The sequence below is a fragment of the Salmo trutta genome, chromosome 1 (assembly GCF_901001165.1).
Source record: "Salmo trutta chromosome 1, fSalTru1.1, whole genome shotgun sequence".
NCBI classification, from domain to species: Eukaryota; Metazoa; Chordata; class Actinopteri; order Salmoniformes; family Salmonidae; genus Salmo; species Salmo trutta.
This window is the reverse complement of record NC_042957.1, coordinates 61,514,259-61,539,617: the sequence shown is the minus strand read 5'-3', so window position 1 is coordinate 61,539,617 and position 25,359 is coordinate 61,514,259. Positions and strand designations below refer to the sequence as shown.

Below are 25,359 nucleotides of genomic sequence, written 5' to 3'. Positions count from 1 at the left end.
CCAATGGCGGCGAACTTTACACCATTCCAGCCAACGCTTGACATTGTGCATGGTGATCTTTGGCTCGGCCATTGGAAACCAATGTCATGAAGCTCCCGACGAAGAGTTCTTGTGCTGACGTTGCTTCCAGAGGAAGTTTGGAACTCAGTAGCAGTGGTGGAAAAAGTACTCAATTGTCATACTTGAGTAAAAGTAAAAGATACCTTACTAGAAAATGACTCAAGTAAAAGTGAAAGTCATCCAGTAAAATACTACTTGAGTAAAAGTCTAAAAGTATTTGGTTTTAAATAGATATATTTGGTTTAAAAAGTATCAAAAGTAAATGGAATTGCTGAAACGTCCTTAAGTATCAAAAGTATAAGTACAAGTATAAACCATTTCAAATTCCTTATATTAAGCAAACCAGATGGTACAATTATTATTTTAAAAAAATGTACGGATAGCCATGGGCACACTCCAACACTCAGACATAATTCACAAATGAAGTATTTGTGTTTAGTGAGTCCGCCAGATCAGAGGCAGTAGGGATGACCAGGGATGTTCTCTTGATAAGTGTGTGAATTGGACCATTTTCCTGTCAAAATGTAACAAGTACTTTTGGGTGTCAGGGAAAATGTATGGAGTAAAAAGTACATTAATTTCTTTAGGAATGTAGTGAAGTAAAAGTTGGCAAAAATATAAATAGTGAAGTAAAGTACAGATTCCCCAAAAACGTTAAAGTATCTTTACTTAAGTGCTTTACACTGCTCAATAGTGAGTGTTGCAACCGAGGACAGACGATTTTTAGGCACTTGCGCTTCAGCACTCGGCCGTCCCGTTCTGTGAGCTTGTGCGGCCTACCACTTCGCGGCTGAGCCGTTGTTTCTCCTAGATGTTCCACTTCACAATAACAGCACTTACACTTGTGACGACCCTCCCACTCTGTCTGCCAAATTCTTTTTCCTAATTAGGATGTCGGTGGGCGGAGCCGGGAGGGTCGTCAGTGAAATGGGGCACACCTGGACCCGGGTGTGTCCCGGGATAAATACACCCTTTCCCCATTCATTGAGGAGACTCTCTCCATGCAGACACACTGTTTGAGTTTGGTGGCCAGTTTGTTTTCTTTGGCATCTTTCAACACATCTATACACGCAACCACTCACTTACACTACTGACTACACATACACCATTGTTAATTGTATATAGGTTACCTCAGTTAATAAATTTATTTTTGTTATTCCTTATCTCCATGTTGTTTCCCTTTTTGTTACGGGCTTTGAGCCGGTTCCTGACACAGTTGACCGAGGCAGCTCTAGCAGGGCAGAAATGTGATGAACTGACTTGTTGGAAAGGTGGCATCCTATGACTGTGCTGCATTGAAATTCACTGAGCTCTTCAGTAAGGTCATTGTACTGACAATGTTTGTCTATGGAGATTGGATGGCTGTGTGCTCGATTTTACACAACTGTCAGAAACGGGTGTGACTGAAATAGCCCAATCCAGTAATTTGAAGGGGTGTCCACATACTTTTGTATATATACTGTATTTGCCGGATCCTGTGTTCTCCAGAAGTTTTATATTTTTATTTGGGCTGAATGCTAGACAAAAAGAGTTGTCAAAACATAACAAAACAAATGGATATATCTTTCCGGACCATACAGGCCCATAAATCCAGAAAATAAAAGAAATCCAGAAAATAAAATCTTAGCAAAACATACAGGCCTATGGGCTATAGGCTAAATGATGCATGTGACTACTATGTTAAAAAGTCACAAAAGAACGCATGCGCTGTTTCTTGCCTTATAGACTGCACACGCTGAGCATCATTCACAAGTGATAATATTCTCACCCATCAGACTATTCTCAATTTAATCTTGTCTTTACAAATACTAAATAATATATGTGTTAAATTAGTTTTCATTTAGAATAGGCCATTATCATGCTTCTGTCGGAACAGGGGCAGGGGAAAAAAAGACTATGCACTTGAATAGCAAATGGAGGACACCTTTCCAGCGGTTCATTTTCAGCCCAGCCAGGTAGGTTACTCCGGTTGTAAAGCGAAGCAATGTGCTTAATATGAGCAAAGTTGAGAAATAAATATAGTAGGCCTCGCCTGTAGAAAGCTGAAAAAAAGCCGTAGAAAGCCGTCTTTTTAATATAGGTCATCAAAACTGTTTTCTTACACTGTTTTCTCACACAATACATAGCATAGCCTATAGAAAAATGTTGCGCAACATGGGCTTATAGGAACACATGTTTTATTCCATGTATCAACCAGTTATGAGTTGATGCTGCATCAACCAGTTATGAGGAGCTGGCTCTCACTGCGCAACAGGTGATCCTATTCCACTCAAACTCTGAATGCCAGGGTTCTGTCAGAGTGATTAGAGGGAACACACCATTAGCAACTGTCCGTTAGCAAGTTTGGTAGGCTACTAATGACCATCAGCGGCATCAGAGGGCAGTTTTGGAGAAGTCCAGTTACCGTGAATCTACAGTCAAGTGGAATTTGACTGCAACAATCACTTGTCAGAGATGAAATAATATTTTAAATGGTTGAACACAGTTTTGCCCATTGATAATGGCTATGATATTGTTTCATGTTTTTAAGCTTAATAAGAGAGTGTTACTGTACCACACAATGATCACGTGGACTAACTCACCTGGGAAGAGCCATGTGTGAGTGTTCTCATGGTTGGGGTTTTCGTTGTCGACATCCTGCTTCACATCATCTTAAAATTAAAATGAAAGACATAGTTAATGACATTTATAACTGAGAAGCATTTGATGACTACCCAACAGAGAGCCAGTGGAAACAACAGCTCTCCTTCAATATGCTCTGCTCTGTTAATACAGAGGAACATTCACCTGCAATTGTATTCTGACTATCAGGCTCTTTCTCCAAAGGCTTCTTTGGCTCATCTAGAACAAGACAATATATATGAATGGGTTATACTCACATACTGTCATGACGTTACCCTCTTTGGGTTTTCTATGCACCATCCCCCTACCTCTGTCTCCCCCACCCACGCTCTGTGAGAGCGGTCGTAACTTCCTAAGAAAATGTCCCGCCTCATGGCCACAGTATAAAGAGAAAGTGGGTTTCATAGAAAGAACCCAGGAATTCTTCTACCTCACAGGACTGGAGAACCAAATGACATTTATGTTCATGAGAGACAATACGGCTACATTACCATGGTGCTGTTTATATAATAGCCTCAGTTGTGAGACTTACATCTAATGGTTGTATAAAATGAATGAATAAGGATAAAGCTATTTGGAATATGTTGGGATGCTTGTAAGATGTTAATGTGAGAGAATTGTATTTCTGTTTAAAGTTTCACCAAGTCATCGGCACGCTCCCATGAACAGACGGGACCTGGCGTCATGAAACAGCCTTTTTCCGAATTCCGAATATAACCCCCACCCAGGGTTTCTATCACCAGACCGAGCTTACCTCCATTACGAGTGGCTAAAGGTTGGAGACCAGCTTACCTCGATAAGGAGAGGGCCAAGGTTTGACCATGCATTCATCGTTCTGAACTTTAACCATACCACGTGGTTAAACTCTTAGACTATCGATACCGACAGAATAATAACAAGTCTTTGTTATTAATTACTATTCTGCAGCTAGGAATTCGGTATCATTGAACGTGAAGACCGACGAAACATCTGTCCTATAACGACATTAATGAATGTCACTTTGAAATATCCATTCTAACCGAGAGAGAGAGAGAGAGAGAGAGAGAGAGAGAGAGAGGACAAAACTCTCCAACAGAAACAAACTTTTCAACAAAGATCCCGACGACACACTGAGCGTAAATATATATATTGATTGCAATTGGTCCCGAATGAGTGAGCGTTCATGTGCAAAGGATTAGCATATTAATTGTTATAATTATCAACTCTTTTGTCTAACAAGCCGCCATGCCGGTTTAGCCCACAAGGGCACATTCTCCTATCATTTCCTTGTAACCATATCTGTTTGTTATGCATTTCTGTGAATTCCTTAGTTAGTAAATAAATGATTTTAAGACAATTGATGTATGGATGACACATAGTGAAGACTGGGTTTGTGCAGATAACCAACAATTTACAACGTTTGGAATGAGACTGATGAGGTAAAGAATACATCATTAATCCGAAGACTAATAGATCAGATATTATGATATCTGAAAGTTATATTAGGAAAATTATAACTTTGTAATCTGAATATTTTCCTTGGTGCCCCGACCTCCTAGTTAATTACAGTTACATGATTAATCAGTTTAATCACGTAATAATAATTACAGGGAGTTATTTGATAAACATGTCTTCCGTTTTAATGATGCCAAAGACACGACAATACACAGAATGTCTTCTCTGAACCTGGTAATATAAGCTACTCACATCTAAATTGCATTAATTCATGTTCCACCATTCATCAATGATTTTTGTCTGGATGGCTCATTAGGCGGACTTCTCCTGGGGCGGCAGGTAGCCTCGTGGGTAGAGCATTGGGCCAGTAACGGAAAGGTTGCTAGATCAAATCCCCAAGGTACAAATCTGTTGTTCTGCCCCTGAACAAGGCAGTTAACCCACTGTTCCTAGGCTGTAATTGTAAATAAGATTTTGTTCTTAACTAACTTGCCTAGTTAAATGAAGGTTAAATAAAATTATCCACTGCCTTCTTTTCTGCAGGTGTCCTACCTCCAGTCTGATGGGGAGTTTCGAACTCTAGGCAACATGGGTGTTTGTTGGTTCCTGGGTGTTTGTTGGTTCCAGACTGTTTGAATGAAGGCCAACATTGGTGTTAAGCCTTCGCAAGTTTGGTAGGCTACTAATGACCAGCATCAGAGTGCAGTTTTGGAGAAGTCTAGTTACCATGACTCAACAGTGTGGCGGAAATTGTAACCAGAAAGGAAGAGAGACTGTAGATTCTTCAAACAACAGCTTTATATTATAAGAATTGCAATTCTGGAGCTGGTCAACAATCACTCAAAAGGTGCAGAGATGAGAGCCCAACGAACAAGAGTTGGGTCTCAGCTTTTATAACCTTTGTCTACGTGGCATTATAGCAGGTGTGTGAGATCCCGGTGGGAACAAAGCCTAAACAAGTGATAATGCCAGTTTTGTTACGCTTTTCTGCTGATAGAATTGTCACTGCTGCTCAAGCTAGCCTCTGTTCTCTTCATATCTCCACACAGCTGTGCCCTTGAAAGATACGAAAAGAACAGGACGGACCCAAAAACTGTGGTCACTCCCAGAGGTTCTTTGTCTTTGGCAGCGTGACCAAGAGTGGGTTTGTAATTTTCCACGATAACAGTCAAGGGGAATTTGCTGCAACAATCACTTAAATGGCTTAACATTGTTTTGCCCATTGATTATGGCTATGATATTGTTTCAATATAGAATACAAGATGGTACCGACAGACATGGCAGCTTTGCTTCTAGCTCCTAAGCAACTTTGCACTATTTCGTTTGTGTGTTATTTCTTACATTATTAGCCCAGAATGTTTTTTGTGTTATTACATACAGCCGGAAATAACTTTTGGATATCAGAGCGAAGGTAACTCACCAGCATTATGACCAGAAATACGACTTTCCCGAATTGGGTCCTTTGTTCGGACCCCCAGGGCAATTGAACTTATCCCATAGCCTGCTCCAAGACGCATAACTTTTGGATATCAGAGCGGAGGTAACTCACCAGCATTATGACCAGAAATACGACTTTCCCGAATTGGGTCCTTTGTTCGGACCCCCAGGGCAATTGAACTTATCCCATAGCCTGCTCCAAGACGCCAGCGGAAAAGAGGTATTCGGAGTGGACATCTAGTCCCACTCGGAAGGTATGCACACATCCACCGCTTCCGAGTATATTACTCGCTAATAAAGTAGACGAGCTCAGAGCCAGGATCTCCTTCCAGAGAGACATCAGGGATTGTAACATACTCTGTTTCACAGAAACATGGCTCTCTCTGGATATACTGTCCCCGTCCATACAGCCAGCTGGGTTCTCAGTTCATTGCGCAGACAAGAATAAAGAACTCTCCGGGAAGAAGAGAGGTGGTGGTGTATGTTTCATGATTATACAGTGGGTGGGTCTAATCCTGAATGCTGATTGGTTAACCTGTTTGGGATAGGGGGCAGTATTTTCACGGCCGGATAAAAAACGTACCCAATTTAATCTGGTTACTACTCCTGCCCAGAAACTAGAAAATGCATATAATTAGTAGATTTGGATAGAAAACACTCTAAAGTTTCTAAAACTGTTTGAATGGTGTCTGTGAGTATAACAGAACTCATATGGCAGGCCAAAACTTGAGAAGATTCCATACAGGAAGTGCCCTGTCTGACAATTTGTTCTCCTTCTGGGGCATCTCTATCAAAAATACAGCATCTCTGCTGTAACGTGACATTTTCTAAGGCTTCCATTGGCTCTCAGAAGGCGCCAGAAAGTGGAATGACGTCTCTGCAGTCTCTGGGCGAAAAACAGCAGAAGATTTTGTGAGTGGTCAGGCTGAGAACAGTGACACTGGAGATGCATGTGAATTCTCCATTTTTTTCTTTCAGCCTTTGAATGAATACAACGTTGCCCGGTTGGAATATTATCGCTATTTTACGAGAAAAATAGCATAAAAATTGATTTTAAACAGCGTTTGACATGCTTCGAAGTACGGTAATGGAATATTTGGCATTTTTTTGTCACCCTTCGGATACTGACCTGAACGCACGAACAAAACGGAGGTATTTGAATATAACTATGGATTATTTGGAACCAAAACAACATTTGTTGTTGAAGTAGAAGTCCTGGGAGTGCATTCTGACGAAGAACAGCAAAGGTAATCAAATTTTTGTTGTAGTAAATCTGAGTTTGGTGAGGGCCAAACTTGGTGGGTGTCAAATTTGCTAGCCGTGATGGCCGGGCTATGTACTCAGAATATTGCAAAATGTGCTTTCGCCGAAAAGCTATTTTAAAATCTGACACCGCGATTGCTTAAAGGAGTTCTGTATCTATAATTCTTAAAATAATTGTTATGTATTTTGCGAACGTTAATCGTGAGGAATTTAGTAAATTCACCGGAAGTTTGCAGTCGATATGCTAGTTCTGAACATCACATACTAATGTAAAAAGCTGTTTTTTGATATAAATATGAACTTGATTGAACAAAACATGCATGGAAAAATGGTGGAAAAATAGTCATATGTTTGAGAAATTGAAGTTATAGCATTTTTGAGGTATTTGTATTTCGCGCCACGCGATTCCACTGGCTGTTGACTAGGTCCACCTTGCCCAGGGAGGTTAAGTACTTTACACCACTGCTCACAATCAAATGCCGACCGTATTACCTCCCAAGAGAATTATCTTTGGTTATAGTCACAGCCGTGTATATTCCCCCTTAAGCCGATACCACGACCGCACTCAAGGAACTACACTGAACTTTGTGCAAACTGGAAACCACATATCCCGAGGCTGCATTTATTGTAGCTGGCGATTTTAACAAAGCAAATTTGAGGAAAACGCTACCGAAGTTCTATCAACACATTGCCGGTAGTACAACACATTGCTTCAATAACTTCACCATTGTTACTCTCCCTTCCACGATGGCTACAAGGCCCTCCCCCGCCCTCCCTTTGTCAAATCAGATCACGACTCCATTCTGCTCCTCCCTTCCTATAGGCAGAAACTCAAACAGTTTAACACCCGTGCTAAAGTCTATTCAACACTGGTCTGACCAATCAGAATCCATGCTTCAAGATTGTTTTGATCCCACGGACTGGGATATGTTCCGGGTTGCCTCTGAGAATAACATTGATGTATACACGGACAAAGAGTATAGGGGATGTTGTTCCAACTGTGACTATTAAAACCTACCCAAACCAAAAACCGCGGATAGATGGCAGCATTCACACAAAACTGAAAGCGCGAACCAAGTTATTTAACTTCTCTAGGGTAGGGGGCAGTATTTTGACGTCCAGATGAAAGGCGTGCCCGTAGTAAACTGCCTGCTACTCAGGCTCAGAAGGTAGGATATGCATATTATTAGTAGATTTGGATAGAAAACACTCTGAAGTTTCGAGAACTGTTTGAATGATGTCTTTGAGTATAACAGAACTCATATGGCAGGCAAAACCTGAGAATAATCCATCCAGGAAGTCTGGAAATCTGAGGTTTGTAGTTTTTCAAGTGATTGCCTATACAGTATACAGTGACTTAGGGTTCATTTTGCACTTCCTAAGGCTTCCACTAGATGTCAACAGTCTTTAGAATGTTGTTTCATGCTTCTACTGTGAATAGGGAGAGAATAAGAGCTCCTGGAAGAAGATGAGTGAGAAAATGACATGAGCTCAGTGGCGCACGCTCACGTGAGAGTTAGCTGTGTTCCTTTTCTTTTTTGAAGACATTGGAATTGTCCGGTTGGAATATTACTGAAGATTTATGATAAAAACATCCTAAAGATTAATGCTATACATCGTTTGACATGTTTCTACGAACGTAAATATAATTTTTTTGACTTTTCGTCATGACATTTTGCGCGCGCTTCCTGCATTTGGAGTAGTGGACTAAACGCTTGAACAAAAAGGAGGTATTTGGACATAAAAGATGGACTTTATCGAGCAAAACAAACATTTATTGAGGAACTGGGATTCCTGGGAGTGCATTCTGATGAAGATCATCAAAGGTAAAGTGAATATTTATAATGTAATTTTTGTCATTTCTGTTGACTCCAAAATGGCGGGTATCCGTATGGCTTGTTTTGATATCTGAGCGCTGTACTCAGATTATTGCAAAATTTGCTTTCGCCGTAAAGCTTTTTTGAAATCAGGAGAAGTGTATCTATAATTCTTTGAATAACTGTTGAATATTTTATCAACGTTTATGATGAGTATTTCTGTAAATTGATGTGCTCATTCACCGGACGTTTTGGGAGGCAAAACATTTCTGAACATTACACGGCAATGTAAAATGGGGTTTTTGGATATAAATATGAACTTTATCGAGCAAAACATACATGTATTGTGTAACATGAAGTCCTATGAGTGCCATCTGATGAAGATCATCAAAGGTTAGTGATTAATTTTAGCTGTATTTCTGGTTTTTGTGACGCCTCTCCTCGCTTGGAAAATGGCTGTGTGGTTTTTCTTGTGTCGGCGCTGTCCTAACATAATCTTGTTTGAGAAATTTGAATTATGAGATTTTTGTTGTTTTGAATTTGCCGCCCTGCTATTTCACTGACTGTTGAATAGTGTGTCCCGCGGGTGGGACGCTAGCGTCCCACATACCCCAGAGAGGTTAACCACGGCAAGGTGTAGTTATTCTCTCTGTAAGACAATCAAACAGGCAATTGCCATCGCTGCACACTGCCCTATCCCATCTGGACAAGAGGAATAACAATGTTATTATTATAGCTCAACCTTCAGCACAATAGTACCCTCCAAGCTCATCATTGAGCTCGGGGCCCTGGGTCTGAACCCCGCCCTGTGCAACTGGGTCCTGGACTTCCTGACGGGCTGCCCCTAGGTGGTGAAGGTAGGAAACAACACCTCCACTACGCTGATCCTCAATACAGGGGCACGACAAGGGTGCGTGATCAGCCCCCTTCTGTACTCCCTGTTCACCCATGACTGCGTGGCCACGCATGCCTCAAACTCAATCATCAAGTTTGCAGACTACTCAACATTAGTAGGCCTGATTACCAACAATGACGAGAAAGCCTACAGGGAGGAGGTGAAAGCCCTGGCGGAGTGGTGCCAGGAAAATAACCTCTCCCTCAACGTCAACAAAACGAAGGAGCTGATCGTGGACTTCAGGAGACAGCACAGGGAGCACACCCCTATCTACATCGACAGGACCGCAGTGGAGAAGGTGGAAAGTTCAAGTTCCTCGAGGGGTACACATCACTGACAATCTGAAAATGTCCACCCATACAGACAGAGTGGTGAAGAAGTCGCAACAGCGCCTCTTCAACCACAGGAGGCTGAAGAAATTTAGCTTGGCCCCTAAGACCCTCACAAACTTTCACAGATGCACAATTGAGAGCATCCTGTCGGGCTGTATCACTGCCTGATACAGCAATTGCAGTGCCCACAACCGCAGGGCTCTCCAGAGGGTGATGCGGTCTGCTCAGGACACCTACAGCACCCGATGTCACGGGAAGGCCAAAAAGATCATCAAGGACATCAACCACATGAGCCACGGCCTGTTCACCACGCTATTACCAAGAAGGAGAGGTCAGTATACAGTAGGTGCATCAAAGCAGGAACCAAGAGACTGAAAAACAGCTTCTATCTCAAGACCTTTAGACTGTTAAAAAAGCCATCACTAGCCGGCTACCACCCGGTTACTCCACCTTGCACCTTAGGAGGCTGCTGCCCTGTGTACATAAACATGGAATCACTGGACACTTTAATAATGGAACACTAGTCACTTTAATAATGTTTACATACTGTTTTACTCATTTCATATGTATATACTGTATTCTACCGTATTCTATTCAATGCCACTCCGATATTGCACGTCCTAATATTTATATATTTCTTAATTCCATTATTTTACATTTAGATTTGTGTGTATTATTGTGAATTGTTAGATACTACTGCACTGTTGGAGCTAGGAACACAAGCATAACACCCGCAATGACATCTGCTTAGTATCTGTATGTGACCAATACAATTTGATTTGATTGAAACTATTTCATGTTGTTAAGCTTATTAAGCTCATTCTGACCACTAGGGGCTCTTGTCATCAAGGCAAAGGTTGGCTACTTTGAACAATCTCAAATGTAAAATATATTTTGTTTTGTTCAACACTTTTTTTTGTTACTACATGTTTGGATGTCTTCACTATTATTCTACAATGTAGAAATAGTAAAAATAAACAAAAACCCTTGAATGAGTAGGTGTATACAAACTTTTGACTAGTATTGTGTAATATATATATTTATATATATGTACGTACAGTGCCTTAAAGTATTCAGACCCCTTGACTTTTTCCACATTTTTTTACGTTACAGCCTTATTCTAAAATGGATTACACTTTACCCCATAATGACAAAGCAAAAACAGTTTTTTTTACATTTTTGCAAAAAGAAATGAAAAATAATATTCAGACCCTTTGCTATGAAACTTCAAATTGAGCTCAGTTGCATCCTGTTTCCATTGACCATCCTTGACATGTTTCTACAACTTTAATAAATGGATCACTAGTCACTTTAATAATGCCACTTTAATAATGTTTAAATATCTTGCATTACTCATCTCATATGTATATACTGTATTTTATACCATCTTGCCTATGCCGCTCTGTCATTGCTCATCCATATATTGATATGTATATATTCTTACTCCACTCCTTTACTTAGATTTGTGTGTATTAGGTAGCTGTTGTGGAATTGTTAGATTACATGTTAGATATTTCTGCACTGTCGGAACTAGAAGCACAAGCATTTCGCTACACTCGCAATAACATCTGCTAAGTGTATGTATTTTGGTATTTTATTAGGATCCCCACTAGCTGTTGCAAAAGCAGCAGCTACTCTTCCTGATGTTCACACAAAACATGAAACATAATACAGAATGACATAATACAGAACATCAATAGACAAGAACATCTCAAGGACAGAACTACATACCATTAAAGGCACACGTAGCCTACATATCAATGCATACACACAAACTATGTAGGTCAAATAGGGGACCGTTTTGCCATGAGGTGTTGCTTTATCTGTTTTTTGAAACCAGGTTTGCTGTTTATTTGTGACCAATAAATTTGATTTGAGTCCACCTGTGGTAAATTCAATTGATTGAACATGATTTGGAAATGGCACACACCTGTCTATATACGGTCTCACAGTTGACAGTGCATGTCAAAGCAAAAACCAAGCCATGAGGTTGAAGGAATTGTCCATAGAGCTCCGAGACAGGATTGTGCTGAGGCACAGATCTGGGGAAGGGTACCAAAACATTTCTGCAGCATTGAAGGTCCCCAAGAACAAAGAAGAAGTTTGGAACCACCAAGAATCTTCCTAGAGCTGGCCGCCCAGGTCACGGAGGTGACCAAGAACTCAATGGTCACTCTCACAGAGCTCTAGAGTTCCACTGTGGGAGAACCTTAAAGAACAGACAACCATCTCTGCAGCACTCCACCAATCAGGCCTTTATGGTACATGACAGCCCGCTTGGAGTTTGCCAAAAAGCACCTAAAAACTCTCAGACCATGAGAAACAAGATTCTCTGGTCTGATGAAACGAAGATTGAACTCTTTGGCCTGAATGCCAAGCCTCACGTCTGGAGGAAACCTGGCACCATCCCTACGGTGAAGCATGGTGGTGGCAGCATCATGCTATGGGGATGTTTTTCCAGCGGAAGGGACTGGGAGACTAGTCAGGATTGAGGCAAAGATGAACGGAGCAAAGTACAGAGAGATCCTTGATGAAAACCTGCTCCAGAGCGCTCAGGACCTCAGACTGGGGCGAAGGTTCACCTTCCAACAGGACAACGACCCTAAGCACACAGCCAAGACATCGCAGGAGTGGCTTCGGGACAAGTCTCTGAATGTCCTTGAGTGGCCCAGCCAGAGCCCGGACTTGAACCCGATCGAACATCTCTGGAGAAACCGGAAAATAGCTGTGCAGCAACACTCCCCATCCAACCTGACAGAGCTTGAGAGGTTCTGCAGAGAAGAATGGGAAAAACTCCCCAAATACAGGTGTGCCAAGCTTGTAGCATAAACAGTCAATACTTATGTATACGTGTCATTTCCGGTCACAACTTGCATACTTGCAGACTTGTTTACGTGCTGCTGTGCGTTTTGTTGCCAACCTTACTTTGCTACCTGACAACTTTACGGTTTTTACTTTTTAATTACCGTTTATATTTTTATATTTTCCCTCACTCAACTTTATTTCATTCAACTTTTTCACTCTCGGACGCTTTATCTGGACATGGTTCGTCAGGACCTCCAACAGCCGAAGCTAAGTAGTAACATTAACATGATGCCTTCTAATTGCAGTCGCTGTACTCATAATATACAGGAGAACGATCGCCTTACGGCGAGGATAGCTGTGCTGCAAGCCCAGCTTCAGATGCAATCGTTAGGCAAGGGTAATTTCAGTGTAGGAAAGGATAAAACAGCGTCTGTGCCACCAGTAAGTACAGATAGTGACGTTAGTATAAATCCCCTCGCACGGTCCCCGCAGCTGGACAACTTTCTCATGGCTTCTGGAGGGAAATGCTGTAGGAATGCTCAACCGGTGTCGCTCATTCAGCCGATGGAAACTTTCAACCGGTTCTCTCCATTAAGCAGCAAGTCAGAGTCAGAGGCCGAGCCTTCTCTGGTCTCTACTCCTCCCGTTACGGGGTCTGAGACGCCGAAGCCTCCCACCATTAGCTCTGACAAATTGAAAACCCTAGTCATTGGCGATTCCATTACCCACATTATTAGACTTAAAACGAATCATCCAGCGATCATACACTGTTTACCAGGGGGCGGGGCTACCGACGTTAAGGCTAATCTGAAGATGGTGCTGGCTAAAGCTAAAACTGGCGAGTGTAGAGAGTATAGAGATATTGTTTTCCACGTTGGCACCAACGATGTTAGGATGAAACAGTCAGAGGTCAACAAGCGCAACATAGCTTCAGCGTGTAAATCAGTTAGAAAGATGTGCATCGAGTAATTGTCTCTGGCCCCCTCCCAGTTAGGGGGAGTGATGAGCTCTACAGCAGTTTCACAACTCAATCGCTGGTTGAAAACTCTTTTCTGCCCCTCCCAAAAGATAGAATTTGTAGATAATTGGCCCTCTTTCTGGGACTCACCCACAAACAGGACCAGGCCTGGCCTGTTGAGGAGTGACGGACTCCATCCTAGCTGGAGGGGTGCTCTCATCTTATCTACGAACATAGACAGGGCTCTAACTCCCCTAGCTCCACAATGAAATAGGGTGCAGGCCAGGCAGCAGGGTGTTAGCCAGCCTGCCAGCTTAGTGGAGTCTGCCACTAGCACAGTCAGTGTAGTCAGCTCAGCTATCCCCATTGAGACCGTGTCTGTGCCTCGACCTAGGTTGGGCAAAACTAAACATGGCGGTGTTCGCCTTAGCAATCTCACTAGAATAAAGACCTCCTCCATTCCCGCCATTATTGAAAGAGATCGTGATACCTCACATCTCAAAATAGGGCTACTTAATGTTAGATCCCTCACTTCAAAGGCAGTTATAGTCAATGAACTAATCACTGATTATAATCTTGATGTGATTGGCCTGACTGAAACATGGCTTAAGCCTGATGAATTTACTGTGTTAAATGAGGCCTCACCTCCTGGTTACACTAGTGACCATATCCCCCGCGCATCCCGCAAAGGCGGAGGTGTTGCTAACATTTACGATAGCAAATTTCAATTTAAAAAAATAATAAAAAATACATTTTCGTCTTTTGAGCTTCTAGTCATGAAATCTATGCAGCCTACTCAATCACTTTTTATAGCTACTGTTTACAGGCCTCCTGGGCCATATACAGCGTTCCTCACTGAGTTCCCTGATTTCCTATCGGACCTTGTAGTCATAGCAGATAATATTCACATTTTTGGTGACTTTAATATTCACATGGAAAAGTTCACAGACCCACTCCAAAAGGCTTTCGGAGCCATCATCGACTCAGTGGGTTTTGTCCAACATGTCTCCGGACCTACTCACTGCCACAGTCATACTCTGGACCTAGTTTTGTCCCATGGAATAAATGTTGTGGATCTTAATGTTTTTCCTCATACTCCTGGACTATCGGACCACCATTTTATTACGTTTGCAATCGAAACAAATAATCTGTTCAGACCCTAACCAAGGAGCATCAAAAGTCGTGCTATAAATTCTCAGACAACCGAAAGATTCCTTGATGCCCTTCCAGACTCCCTCTGCCTACCCAAGGACGTCAGAGGACAAAAATCAGTTCACCACCTAACTGAGGAACTCAATTTAATCTTGCGCAATACCCTAGATGCAGTTGCACCCCTAAAAACTAAAAACATTTGTCATAAGAAACTAGCTCCCTGGTATACAGAAAATACCCGAGCTCTGAAGCAAGCTTCCAGAAAATTGGAACGGAAATGGCGCCACACCAAACTGGAAGTCTTCCAACAAGCTTGGAAAGACAGTACCGTGCAGTATCGAAGAGCCCTCACTGCTGCTCGATCATCCTATTTTTCAAACTTAATTGAGGAAAATAAGAACAATACAATTTTTTTTTTGATGCTGTCGCAAAGCTAACTAAAAAGCAGCATTCCCCAAGAGCATTCCCTTTCACTTCAGCAGTAATAAATTAATTAAATTCTTTGAGGAAAAGATCATGATCATTAGAAAGCAAATTACGGACTCCTCTTTAAATCTGCGTATTCCTCCAAAGCTCAGTTGTCCTGAGTCTGCACAACTCTGCCAGGACCTGGGATCAAGGGAGACACTCAAGTGTTTAGTACTATATCTCTTGACACAATGATGAAAATAATCATGGCCTCTAAACCTTCAAGCTCCATACTGGACCCTATTCCAACTAAACTACTGAAAGAGCTGCTTCCTGTGCTTGGCCCTCCTATGTTGAACATAATAAACGGTTCTCTATCCACCGTATGTGTACCAAACTCACTAAAAGTGGCAGTAATAAAGCCTCTCTTGAAAAAGCCAAACCTTGACCCAGAAAATATAAAAAACTATCGGCCTATATCGAATCTTCCATTCCTCTCAAATTTTTTTAAAAAGCTGTTGCACAGCAACTCACTGCCTTCCTGAAGACAAACAATGTATACAAAATGCTTCAGTCTGGTTTTAGACCCCATCATAGCACTGAGACTGCACTTGTGAAGGTGGTAAATTACCTTTTAATGGCGTCAGACCGAGGCTCTGCATCTGTCCTCGTGCTCCTAGACCTTAGTGCTGCTTTTGATACCATCGATCACCACATTCTTTTGGAGAGATTGGAAACCCAAATTGGTCTACATGGACAAGTTCTGGCCTGGTTTAGATCTTATCTGTCGGAAAGATATCAGTTTGTCTCTGTGAATGGTTTGTCCTCTGACAAATCAACTGTAAATTTCGGTGTTCCTCAAGGTTCCGTTTTAGGACCACTATTGTTTTCACTATATATTTTACCTCTTGGGGATGTCATTCGAAAACATAATGTTAACTTACACTGCTATGCGGATGACACACAGCTGTACATTTCAATGAAACATGGTGAAGCCCCAAAATTGCCCTCGTTAGAAGCCTGTGTTTCAGACATAAGGAAGTGGATGGCTGCAAACTTTCTACTTTTAAACTCGGACAAAACAGAGATGCTTGTTCTAGGTCCCAAGAAACAAAGAGATCTTCTGTTGAATCTGACAATTAATCTTGATGGTTGTACAGTCGTCTCAAATAAAACTGTGAAGGACCTCGGCGTTACTCTGGAACCTGATCTCTCTTTTGACAAACATATCAAGACTGTTTCAAGGACAGCTTTTTTCCATCTATGTAACATTGCAAAAATCAGAAACTTTCTGTCCAAAAATGATGCAGAAACATTAATCCATGCTTTTGTTACTTCTAGGTTAGACAACTGCAATGCTCTACTTTCTGGCTACCCGGATAAAGCACTAAATAAACTTCAGTTAGTGCTAAATACGGCTGCTAGAATCCTGACTAGAACCCCAAAATTTGATCATATTACTCCAGTGCTAGCCTCCCTACACTGGCTTCCTGTTAAGGCAAGGGCTGATTTCAAGGTTTTACTGCTAACCTACAAAGCATTACATGGGCTTGCACCTACCTATCTTTCCGATTTGGTCCTGCCGTACCTACCTACACGTACGCTACGGTCACAAGACGCAGGTCTCCTAATTGTCCCTAGAATTTCTAAGCAAACAGCTGGAGACAGGGCTTTCTCCTATAGAGCTCCATTTTTATGGAATGGTCTGCCTACACATGTGAGAGACGCAGACTCGGTCTCAACCTTTAAGTCTTTATTGAAGACTCATCTCTTCAGTAGGTCCTATGATTGAATGTAGTCTGGCCCAGGAGTGTGAAGGTGAGCGGAAAGGCACTGGAGCAACGAACCGCCCTTGCTGTCTCTGCCTGGCCGGTTCCCCTCACTCCACTGGGATTCTCTGCCTCTAACCCTATTACAGGGGCTGAGTCACTGGCTTACTGGTGCTCTTCCATGCCATCCCTAGGAGGGGTGTGTCACTTGAGTGGGTTGAGTCACTGACGTGGTCTTCCAGTCTGGGTTGGAGCCCCCCCTCGGGTTGTGCCGTGGCGGAGATCTTTGTGGGCTATACTCGGCCTTGTCTCAGGATGGTAAGTTGGTGGTTGAAGATATCCCTCTATTGGTGTGGGGGCTGTGCTTTGGCAAAGTGGGTGGGGTTATATCCTGCCTGTTTGGCCCTGTCCGGGGGTATCATTGGATGGGGCCACAGTGTCTCCTGACCCCTCCTGTCTCAGCCTCCAGTATTTATGCTGCAGTAGTTTATGTGTCAGGGGGCTAGGGTCAGTCTGTTATATCTGGAGTATTTCTCCTGTCTTATCCGGTGTCCTGTGTGAATTTAAGTATGCTCTCTATAATTCTCTCTTTCTCTCTTTCTTTCTCTCTCTCGGAGGACCTGAGCCCTAGGACCATGCCTCAGGACTACCTAGCATGATGACTCCTTGTTGTCCCCAGTCCCCTGCTGCTCCAGTTTCAACTGTTCTGCCTGCGGCTACGGAACCCTGACCTGTTCACTGTGATTACTATTATTTACCATGCTGGTCATTTATGAACATTTGAACATCTTGGCCATGTTCTGTTATAATCTCCACCTGGCACAGCCAGAAGAGGACTGGCCACCCCTCATAGCCTGGTTCCGCTCTAGGTTTCTTCCTAGGTTTTTGCCTTTATAGGGAGTTTTTCTTAGCCACCATGCTGCTACACCTGCATTGCTTGCTGTTTGGGGTTTTAGGCTGGGTTTCTGTACAGCACTTTGACATATCAGCTGATGTAAGAAGGGTTATATAAATACATTTGATTTGATTTGATTATGTAAATGTGATTTTTCAGTTTAAGATTTTTAATACATTTGCAAAAATATCTAAACAGCTGTTTTTGCTTTGTCATTATAGGGTATTGTGTGTAGGCTGATGAGGGAAAAAAACTATTTAATACATTTTAGAATAAGGATGAAACATAACAAAATGTGGAAAAAGTCAAGGAGTCTGAATACTTTCCGAAGGCACTGTATATGTGAAGAAAAAAATAAATAACAAGAAGGCAAGTGTCCTCAAACTTGAAAAGCAATATACACATCTCACCTGATGCACCAGAGACAACGATACGGGTCCAATGCTCCTGAAATATGATATCATCAATATATTTACTTTTTATAATAAAATAGTTTACATTTGGAATGTTTGGTCTGGTATTGTAGTTTGCAAGGTACATTGCCTAAACTGCAGTGATAACTGCAGCCATACTCACAGTCACATTGCTTATGGCAGTGTGGTCTACGTTGACACACTCCAGGAGGGTGATGCAGGAGTAGCTGACATCAATCACATTGGGTGCATGTGTAGTGTTTTTGTGTTGGCAAAGTTCAGCAAGCCACGTAGACGTCTGTGGAAGAAAAAATACAAAATACAAAAAATTAGACATCTACCACTCAAAAACAATATTCTACATGTTTGAAATAATTTGTCATTAAACTGTATCTACTGTCTATATTGAAGTGTGAAAGACAGTCATATTTCTGATTCTACAGTAGATACATTCTGGGTGAAGGATATGGAACCCCCCGTTTGTATCATCAAGTCGTACATCATCTGTGGTTGAATTCACCCCATTGGGGATCATGGACGTCCACTCCACGCATAAGATTGATTCCTCTTTCACATCTACACAGTATCTGTAAGCATATCCTGTTCTGAGGTTTGCACAAGCAATATTCTTGGTTTTCTCTCCGCCCCAACAGGCTGTAGAGGAAGGAGGAAGACAATTACCACAGTCGTCTACAGTGCAAATCTTTACTGATGTTGAAGAGATTAGAATGTCTGGAAGGAACTGCTAGTAAGCACAATAGCATATCAACAAGATTGATATAGTCTGCATCACTAGATGTAGGAAACAATCTCGGTAGGTACAGTGGAGGAAAAAAGTATTTGATCCCCTGCTGATTTTGTACGTTTGCCCACTGGCAAAGAAAGGATCCGTCTGTAATTTTAATGGTAGGTTTATTTGAACAGTGAGAGACAGAATAACAACAAAAATATCCAGAAAAACGCATGTGAAAAATGTTATAAATTGATTTGCATTTTAATGAGGGAAATAAGTATTTGACCCCTCTGCAAAACAGAGAGACATTTCACAACAACTAATATTCTGCTGGTACTGTACGTGCCCCACAATGAATGAGTCGCCGCCATTTTGAAGAATTCTGCAAACACATGGCGCAGTTTTTATTTTGCAATGCCATCGCTTTCCATAAATAATATGTAACTTCCTCAACATAATGGCAAATAGAAAATAGATAAACAAATGCTCATATTATCAAAAAAGCAATACGACTAGACTTAAGGTTTGTCTACAGAACTCTGGCAGAGACGGCTTTAACCCAAAGCATGGCCTCTGGCTATTCAAACATCAGCAACACAGACTAAAATGCTAACACTATCTACTTACCTTGACTTGACAAGAGGATCAGCAAAAAAGTTAAAAGATGTCCAACAGACATGGTAGTATTGCAAACAACTGTGTGCCTGCCGCCGTGAGGTGCAAACGCGGAAGAGATAGGTGTAACTCATAGTGAAAGTTATGATACATGGAAGAGTTAGAGTTAACAGTGACGTCTGACTCATTGGGGAAGTCTTGCATCACTATTATGCAAATCAGTTTCAGCTCTAGCACTGATATTAAAAACCTGCAAGTAATTGTGTAGTGTAAACACTGGTCCTTCACAATTTCCATGGACCTGATTCCTACTAGTGGAGCAGTCTGATAATAGTGTCATGATTCAGTGCACTGTAGGTGGTTTCTGTAGGACCAGGACAAACTCAGAGAACCAGAGTTCAGAGTTGTACCTAGTTAAGTGACATGGCCAGTAAACACATCATTCTGACCACTAGAAGGGGCTCTTGTTGAATAAATGAAACAGAAGCCTTCGTCTGATTCGAGTCATGTTGAACTTTACCTCAAGGTATATAACTGTTTGAATGATGCAATAGGCAAAATGATCACAAGTGGTGCATAACATGTTTATAAAGATGATGAACACTCCAGGTTGACAGTGACAATTGACCCTCAGTGAGGGGAGGGTGTGTGGCTATTGTGGATATATAATAATATAATTATTGAGAACACTTGTGGTTCATTTCAGAGTGGGAAGACATGGGAAAACATCAATAAACTCATCATCCATTCATTCCATTACTGTCTATAGGGTGAACACCCATCAGACATCCCACAAAGACAGACATACAGTGCTTTAGACTCAGTACTGTCTGTGTACATGATCACATCTGTGAGGGTCTACAGTAGCTACTGTAGAAACCAGGAGCATTAATGCGTGGCACATAGGTCACTGTGTGTGTGTACACGTGTGTGTGTGTGTGTGTGTGTGTGTGTGTGTGTGTGTGTGTGTGTGTGTGTGTGTGTGTGTGTGTGTGTGTGTGTGTGTGTGTGTGTGTGTGTGTGTGTGTAAGAGAGAGAGACAATGTGTTTGCGTGTGTGTGATAGCACAGGGCATCCTCCTGTTGTCTTTGGGAGCTGGTCCATGGAGACAGCGTGACAACCCTCCCATCAGATTGTGTCTGTGAGAGCAGGAGAGCAGGCGCTCAAAGGGCCCTCTGTCATCTGCCCCTTCACATTCACTCTCTCTTTCTCTCTCACACACACACGCACACCAACAGATAAAGCAGGGGCTCTCAGGAGCAGCATGCTTAATTTACAGATTCACTGGTCCAGCGAGAAAACACAGACAGGAGTCTGTGCCACTCAATCTGGGCCGATCGCTTTCTCTCTCTTTCTGTCTCTTTCCCTTCCTCCCTCTGTCTCTCTCTCTCTCTCCCAAACTCCCTCTCTCTCTCTTGCCCTCACTCTATTTCAGGCATGTCCATACCAAAGGCCCATCCATAGAGTTGGAGGAAAATAAAAGCTAAGTAATGTTGAATTACACTCCAAGTGAACATGACATGTTCTCAGTTCCGAAACATACTAGAGACCTACTACCTGATTGAGTTGGCCTGAGTTACCAGAGGGGAGGGACTGGGGGGGAAGAGAGGGGGGAGAAAGGAAGGGGCTCCATACAATCATATGATCAATTTTCCATAGATATCATATGACAGTAGGAGGTATTCACATCCTGCCCAGGCTGTGTTCCAGAAAGAGAGAGAGAGACAGAGCGAGAGACAGAGCCCCTCTGCTGGGGGACAGGCAGCATAAACAGAGAGAGAGAGAGGGACAGAGAGAGACAGACAGAGAAAGAGAGACAGAGAGAGAGAGACAGAGCCCCTCTGCTGGGGACAGGCAGCATAAACAGAGAGAGCGAGAGAGAGGGACAGACAGAGAGAGATAGAGACAGAGCCCCTCTGCTGGGGGACAGGACCGGCATTATAAACAGAGAGCAGAGAGGAACATAGAGGAGAGTGAAGCAGGTCTGCCTATAAACACACATCAAGGAGCTGCTAGCTGCATGTCTCTCTCTCCCCAGGCCCAGGCTAACAACCAGCCTAGAACAGCCCTGGCTTTGGCTCTATGGGGCTCCACCCAGCTGAATGCTCCATTGCAATAAACATACTAATACAGGCCAGGTGAAGGGATGTCAATAAATATCTGTCGACCAAAACCACTCTGTTTCTCTTCCTCTATTTCATCCTGCCACCTCTCTCCCTCCCTTTTCCCTCCTACCATCAGGGTAGTGATGAGAGATACATAGTTTTCCTCCCCAGAGGGTCACAGGTTTCACTTCTGGAATTCAGAGGGATTTTGAATAATGGGGGTTGGTGGAGAGGAGTGGGAGGGAGGGAGGGAGGGGTGTATGGGGGGTCTGTGTGGATAGTTCTGCTGCACCACACCTTTCTGTGTTCATGATTAAGCTACGCTACATTATACTAGGCTAACAGGTTAACCCTGTCCTCTTATCTTCCACAGTCTAACTAATATAAAGCCTTGTACATCTATTCAGGTATCCCTAGGGAGAGATACTCTGACCACTTCCTGGTTGACTAAAGGTTCAATTAAAATAACACCAATCCCACCTGGGAGTGAGAGTTGACTAGTGCTGAGGCAGTATTGCCTTACCCTGCCTGAATACTTAGTGATAACAATAGCATTACCCTACACTGGGAGTAGGAACCCTACTTGGCCAGTGTTTACATGGCTTAGAAGCACAGTTTTAAAATACACCGTGTGGAAAAACAACCACAATGAAAACACACAGCAGGCCTGGATGGGTTCCATTTCTGAAAACAATATCACGTTAACAGCCCAATAAGGTACTATGTACTTCCAGAGATGCAGCTGTGAATGGACACAGCTTAAACCCCACTGACTGTCAGCCTCTAGGGCAGAGAGAGAGAGAGAGACAGAGGGAGACCAAGAAAGACTGAGGGAGAGAGAAACAAAGACAAAATCAAATCAAATTTTATTAGTCTCATGCCCCGAATACAACAGGTGTTCACCTTACCGTGAAATGCTTACTTACGAGCACCTAACCAACATTGCAGTTAAAAAATATATATACAAATAAGAATAAAAAATAAAAGTAACAAGTAATTAAAGAGCAGCAGTAAAATAACAATAGCGAGACTATATACAGGGGGGTACTGGTACAGGGTCAATGTGCGGGGGCACCGGTTAGTCAAGGTAATATGTACATGTAGCTAGAGTTATCGATAACAACAGAGAGTAGCAGTGATGTAAAAGAGGGGGGCAATGCAAATAGTCTGGGTAGCCATTTGATTAGATGTTCAGGAGTCTTATGACTTGGGGGTAGAAGCTGTTTAGAAGCCTCTTGGACCTAGACTTGGCGCTCCGGTACCGCTTGCCGTGCTGTAGCAGAGAGAACTGTCTATAACTAAGGTGGCTGGAGTCTTTGACAATTTTTAGCGCCTTCCTCTGACACCGCCTGGTATAGAGGTCCTGGATGGCAGGAAGTTTGGCCCCAGTGATGTACTGGGCCGTATGCACCACCTTCTGTAGTACCTTGTGGTCGGAGGCCGAGCAGTTGCCATACCAAGCAGTGATGCAACCAGTCAGGAGGCTCTCAATGGTGCAGCTGTAGAACCTTTTGAGGATCTGAGGACCCATGCCAAATCATTTCAGTCTCCTGAGGGGGAATAGGTTTTGTTGTGCCATCTTCACGACTGTCTGTTAGTTTGTTGGTGATGTGGACACCAAGGAACTTGAAGCTCTCAACCTGCTCCACTACAGCCCCGTCGACGAGAATGGGGTGTGCTTGGTCCACTTTTTCCTGTAGTCCACAATTATCTCTTTCGTCTTGATCGTGTTGAGGGAGAGGTTGTCTCTGACTTCCTCCCTATAGGCTGTCTCGTTGTTGTCGGTGATCAGGCCTACCACTGTTGTGTCATCGGCAAACTTAATGATGGTGTTGGAGTCATGTTTGGCCATGCAGCCATGAGTGAACAGGGAGTACAGGAGGGGACTAAGCACGCACCTCTGAGGGTCCTCTGTGTTGAGGATCAGCGTGGCGGATGTGTTGTTACCTACCCTTACCACCTGGGAGCGGCTCGTTAGGAAGTCCAGGATCCAGTTGCAGAGGGAGGTGTTTAGTACCAGGGTCCTTAGCTTATTGATGAGCTTTGAGGGCACTATGGTGTTGAACGCTGAGCTGTAGTCAATGAACAATATTCTCACATAGGTGTTCCTTTTGTCCAGGTGGGAAAGGGCAGTGTGGAGTGCAATAGAGATTACATCATCTGTGGATCTGTTAGGGTGGTATGCAAATTGGAGTGGGTCTAGGGTTTCTGGGATGATGGTGTTGATGTGAGCCATGACCAGCCTTTCAAGGCACTTCATGGCTACAGGCTCGGTAGTCGTTTAGGCAGGTTACCTTAGTGTTCTTGGGCACAGGGACTATGGTGGTCTGCTTGAAACATGCTGGTATTACAGACTCGGACAGGGAGAAGTTGAAAATGTCAGTGAAGACACTTGCCAGTTGGTCAGCGCCTGACAGACAGAGAGACAGAAAGACAGAGAGACAGAAAGACAGAGACTGAAAGACAGATACAGAGAATGAGGAACATAACATAGGTCTGTAGATGTCACAGTCCCCAAAGTACCATCCTAGATCTGTGTGAAGACTGTGAACTCAGGCTAAGAAAAGCCTAAAAGTGTTATAGGACTCCATTCAACTAAAACAGTCTTCAGCATAATCCCTATTCTCATGGTGTGGGATCAAAGATGAGCACCATCTCCAGAGGAAGGGCAGGCCGGCTGCAGACGCACCACGGCCCTCTGATGTGCTTTGGTCCTAGGGTCGACCAGGGGTGGAATATGCAGGGATCTGTAGTGTGTGCGTGCCCGCGTTCGTTTGTCTGTGTGTGTCGGTGTGTGTGTCCACGGCTAGGACATCTGAAAGGCCATCTCAACACAATGGAGTTCCTTTGTTGTAGAGCTTAAACCAGGTCTGTGTTATAGAGCTCTAACCAGGTCTGTGTTGTAGAGCTCTAACCAGGTCTGTGTTGTAGAACTCTAACCAGGTCTGTGTTGTAGAACTCTAACCAGGTCTGTGTTGTAGAGCTCTAACCAGGTCTGTGTTGTAGAACTCTAACCAGGTCTGTGTTGTAGAACTCTAACCAGGTCTGTGTTGTGGAGCTCTAACCAGGTCTGTGTTGTAGAGCTCTAACCAGGTCTGTGCTGTGGAGCTCTAACCAGGTCTGTGTTGTGGAGCTCTAACCAGGTCTGTGCTGTGTAGCTCTAACCAGGTCTGTGCTGTAGAGCTCTAACCAGGTCTGTGTTGTAGAGCTCTAACCAGGTCTGTGCTGTAGAGCTCTAACCAGGTCTGTGTTGTAGAGCTCTAACCAGGTCTGTGTTGTAGAGCTCTAACCAGGTCTGTGTTGTAGAGCTCTAACCAGGTCTGTGTTGTGGAGCTCTAACCAGGTCTGTGTTGTAGAGCTCTAACCAGGTCTGTGCTGTAGAGCTCTAACCAGGTCTGTGTTGTAGAGCTCTAACCAGGTCTGTGCTGTGGAGCTCTAACCAGGTCTGTGTTGTAGAGCTCTAACCAGGTCTGTGTTGTGGAGCTCTAACCAGGTCTGTGTTGTAGAGCTCTAACCTTGTCTGTGCTGTGGCCAACAGTAATCACACTGTAATACACATAAACACGCTAAATGTACTTTCATACACACACCATGTAGTTAGTATGTAGCTTACATGTCTAGATTAATGTAAGACTCACAAAATAAA

At 43.0% G+C, this 25,359-nt stretch overlaps 1 protein-coding gene across 1 annotated transcript in view; it reads right to left on the bottom strand.

The window, feature by feature from the left end:
• The window catches only part of LOC115204391 (uncharacterized), a 33,954-nt gene that overhangs the window by 6,764 nt on the left and 1,831 nt on the right, over window positions 1-25,359 (bottom strand). Inside the window, exons 2-6 of the mRNA XM_029769927.1 lie at window positions 18,760-18,914; window positions 18,424-18,558; window positions 18,258-18,294; window positions 2,848-2,901; window positions 2,643-2,711 (exon numbers count right to left, since the gene is read on the bottom strand). Coding sequence (XP_029625787.1) covers window positions 2,643-2,711; window positions 2,848-2,901; window positions 18,258-18,294; window positions 18,424-18,558; window positions 18,760-18,795 — 331 coding nt within the window. The 5' untranslated portion in view covers window positions 18,796-18,914. The remainder of the gene's footprint in view (window positions 1-2,642; window positions 2,712-2,847; window positions 2,902-18,257; window positions 18,295-18,423; window positions 18,559-18,759; window positions 18,915-25,359) is intronic.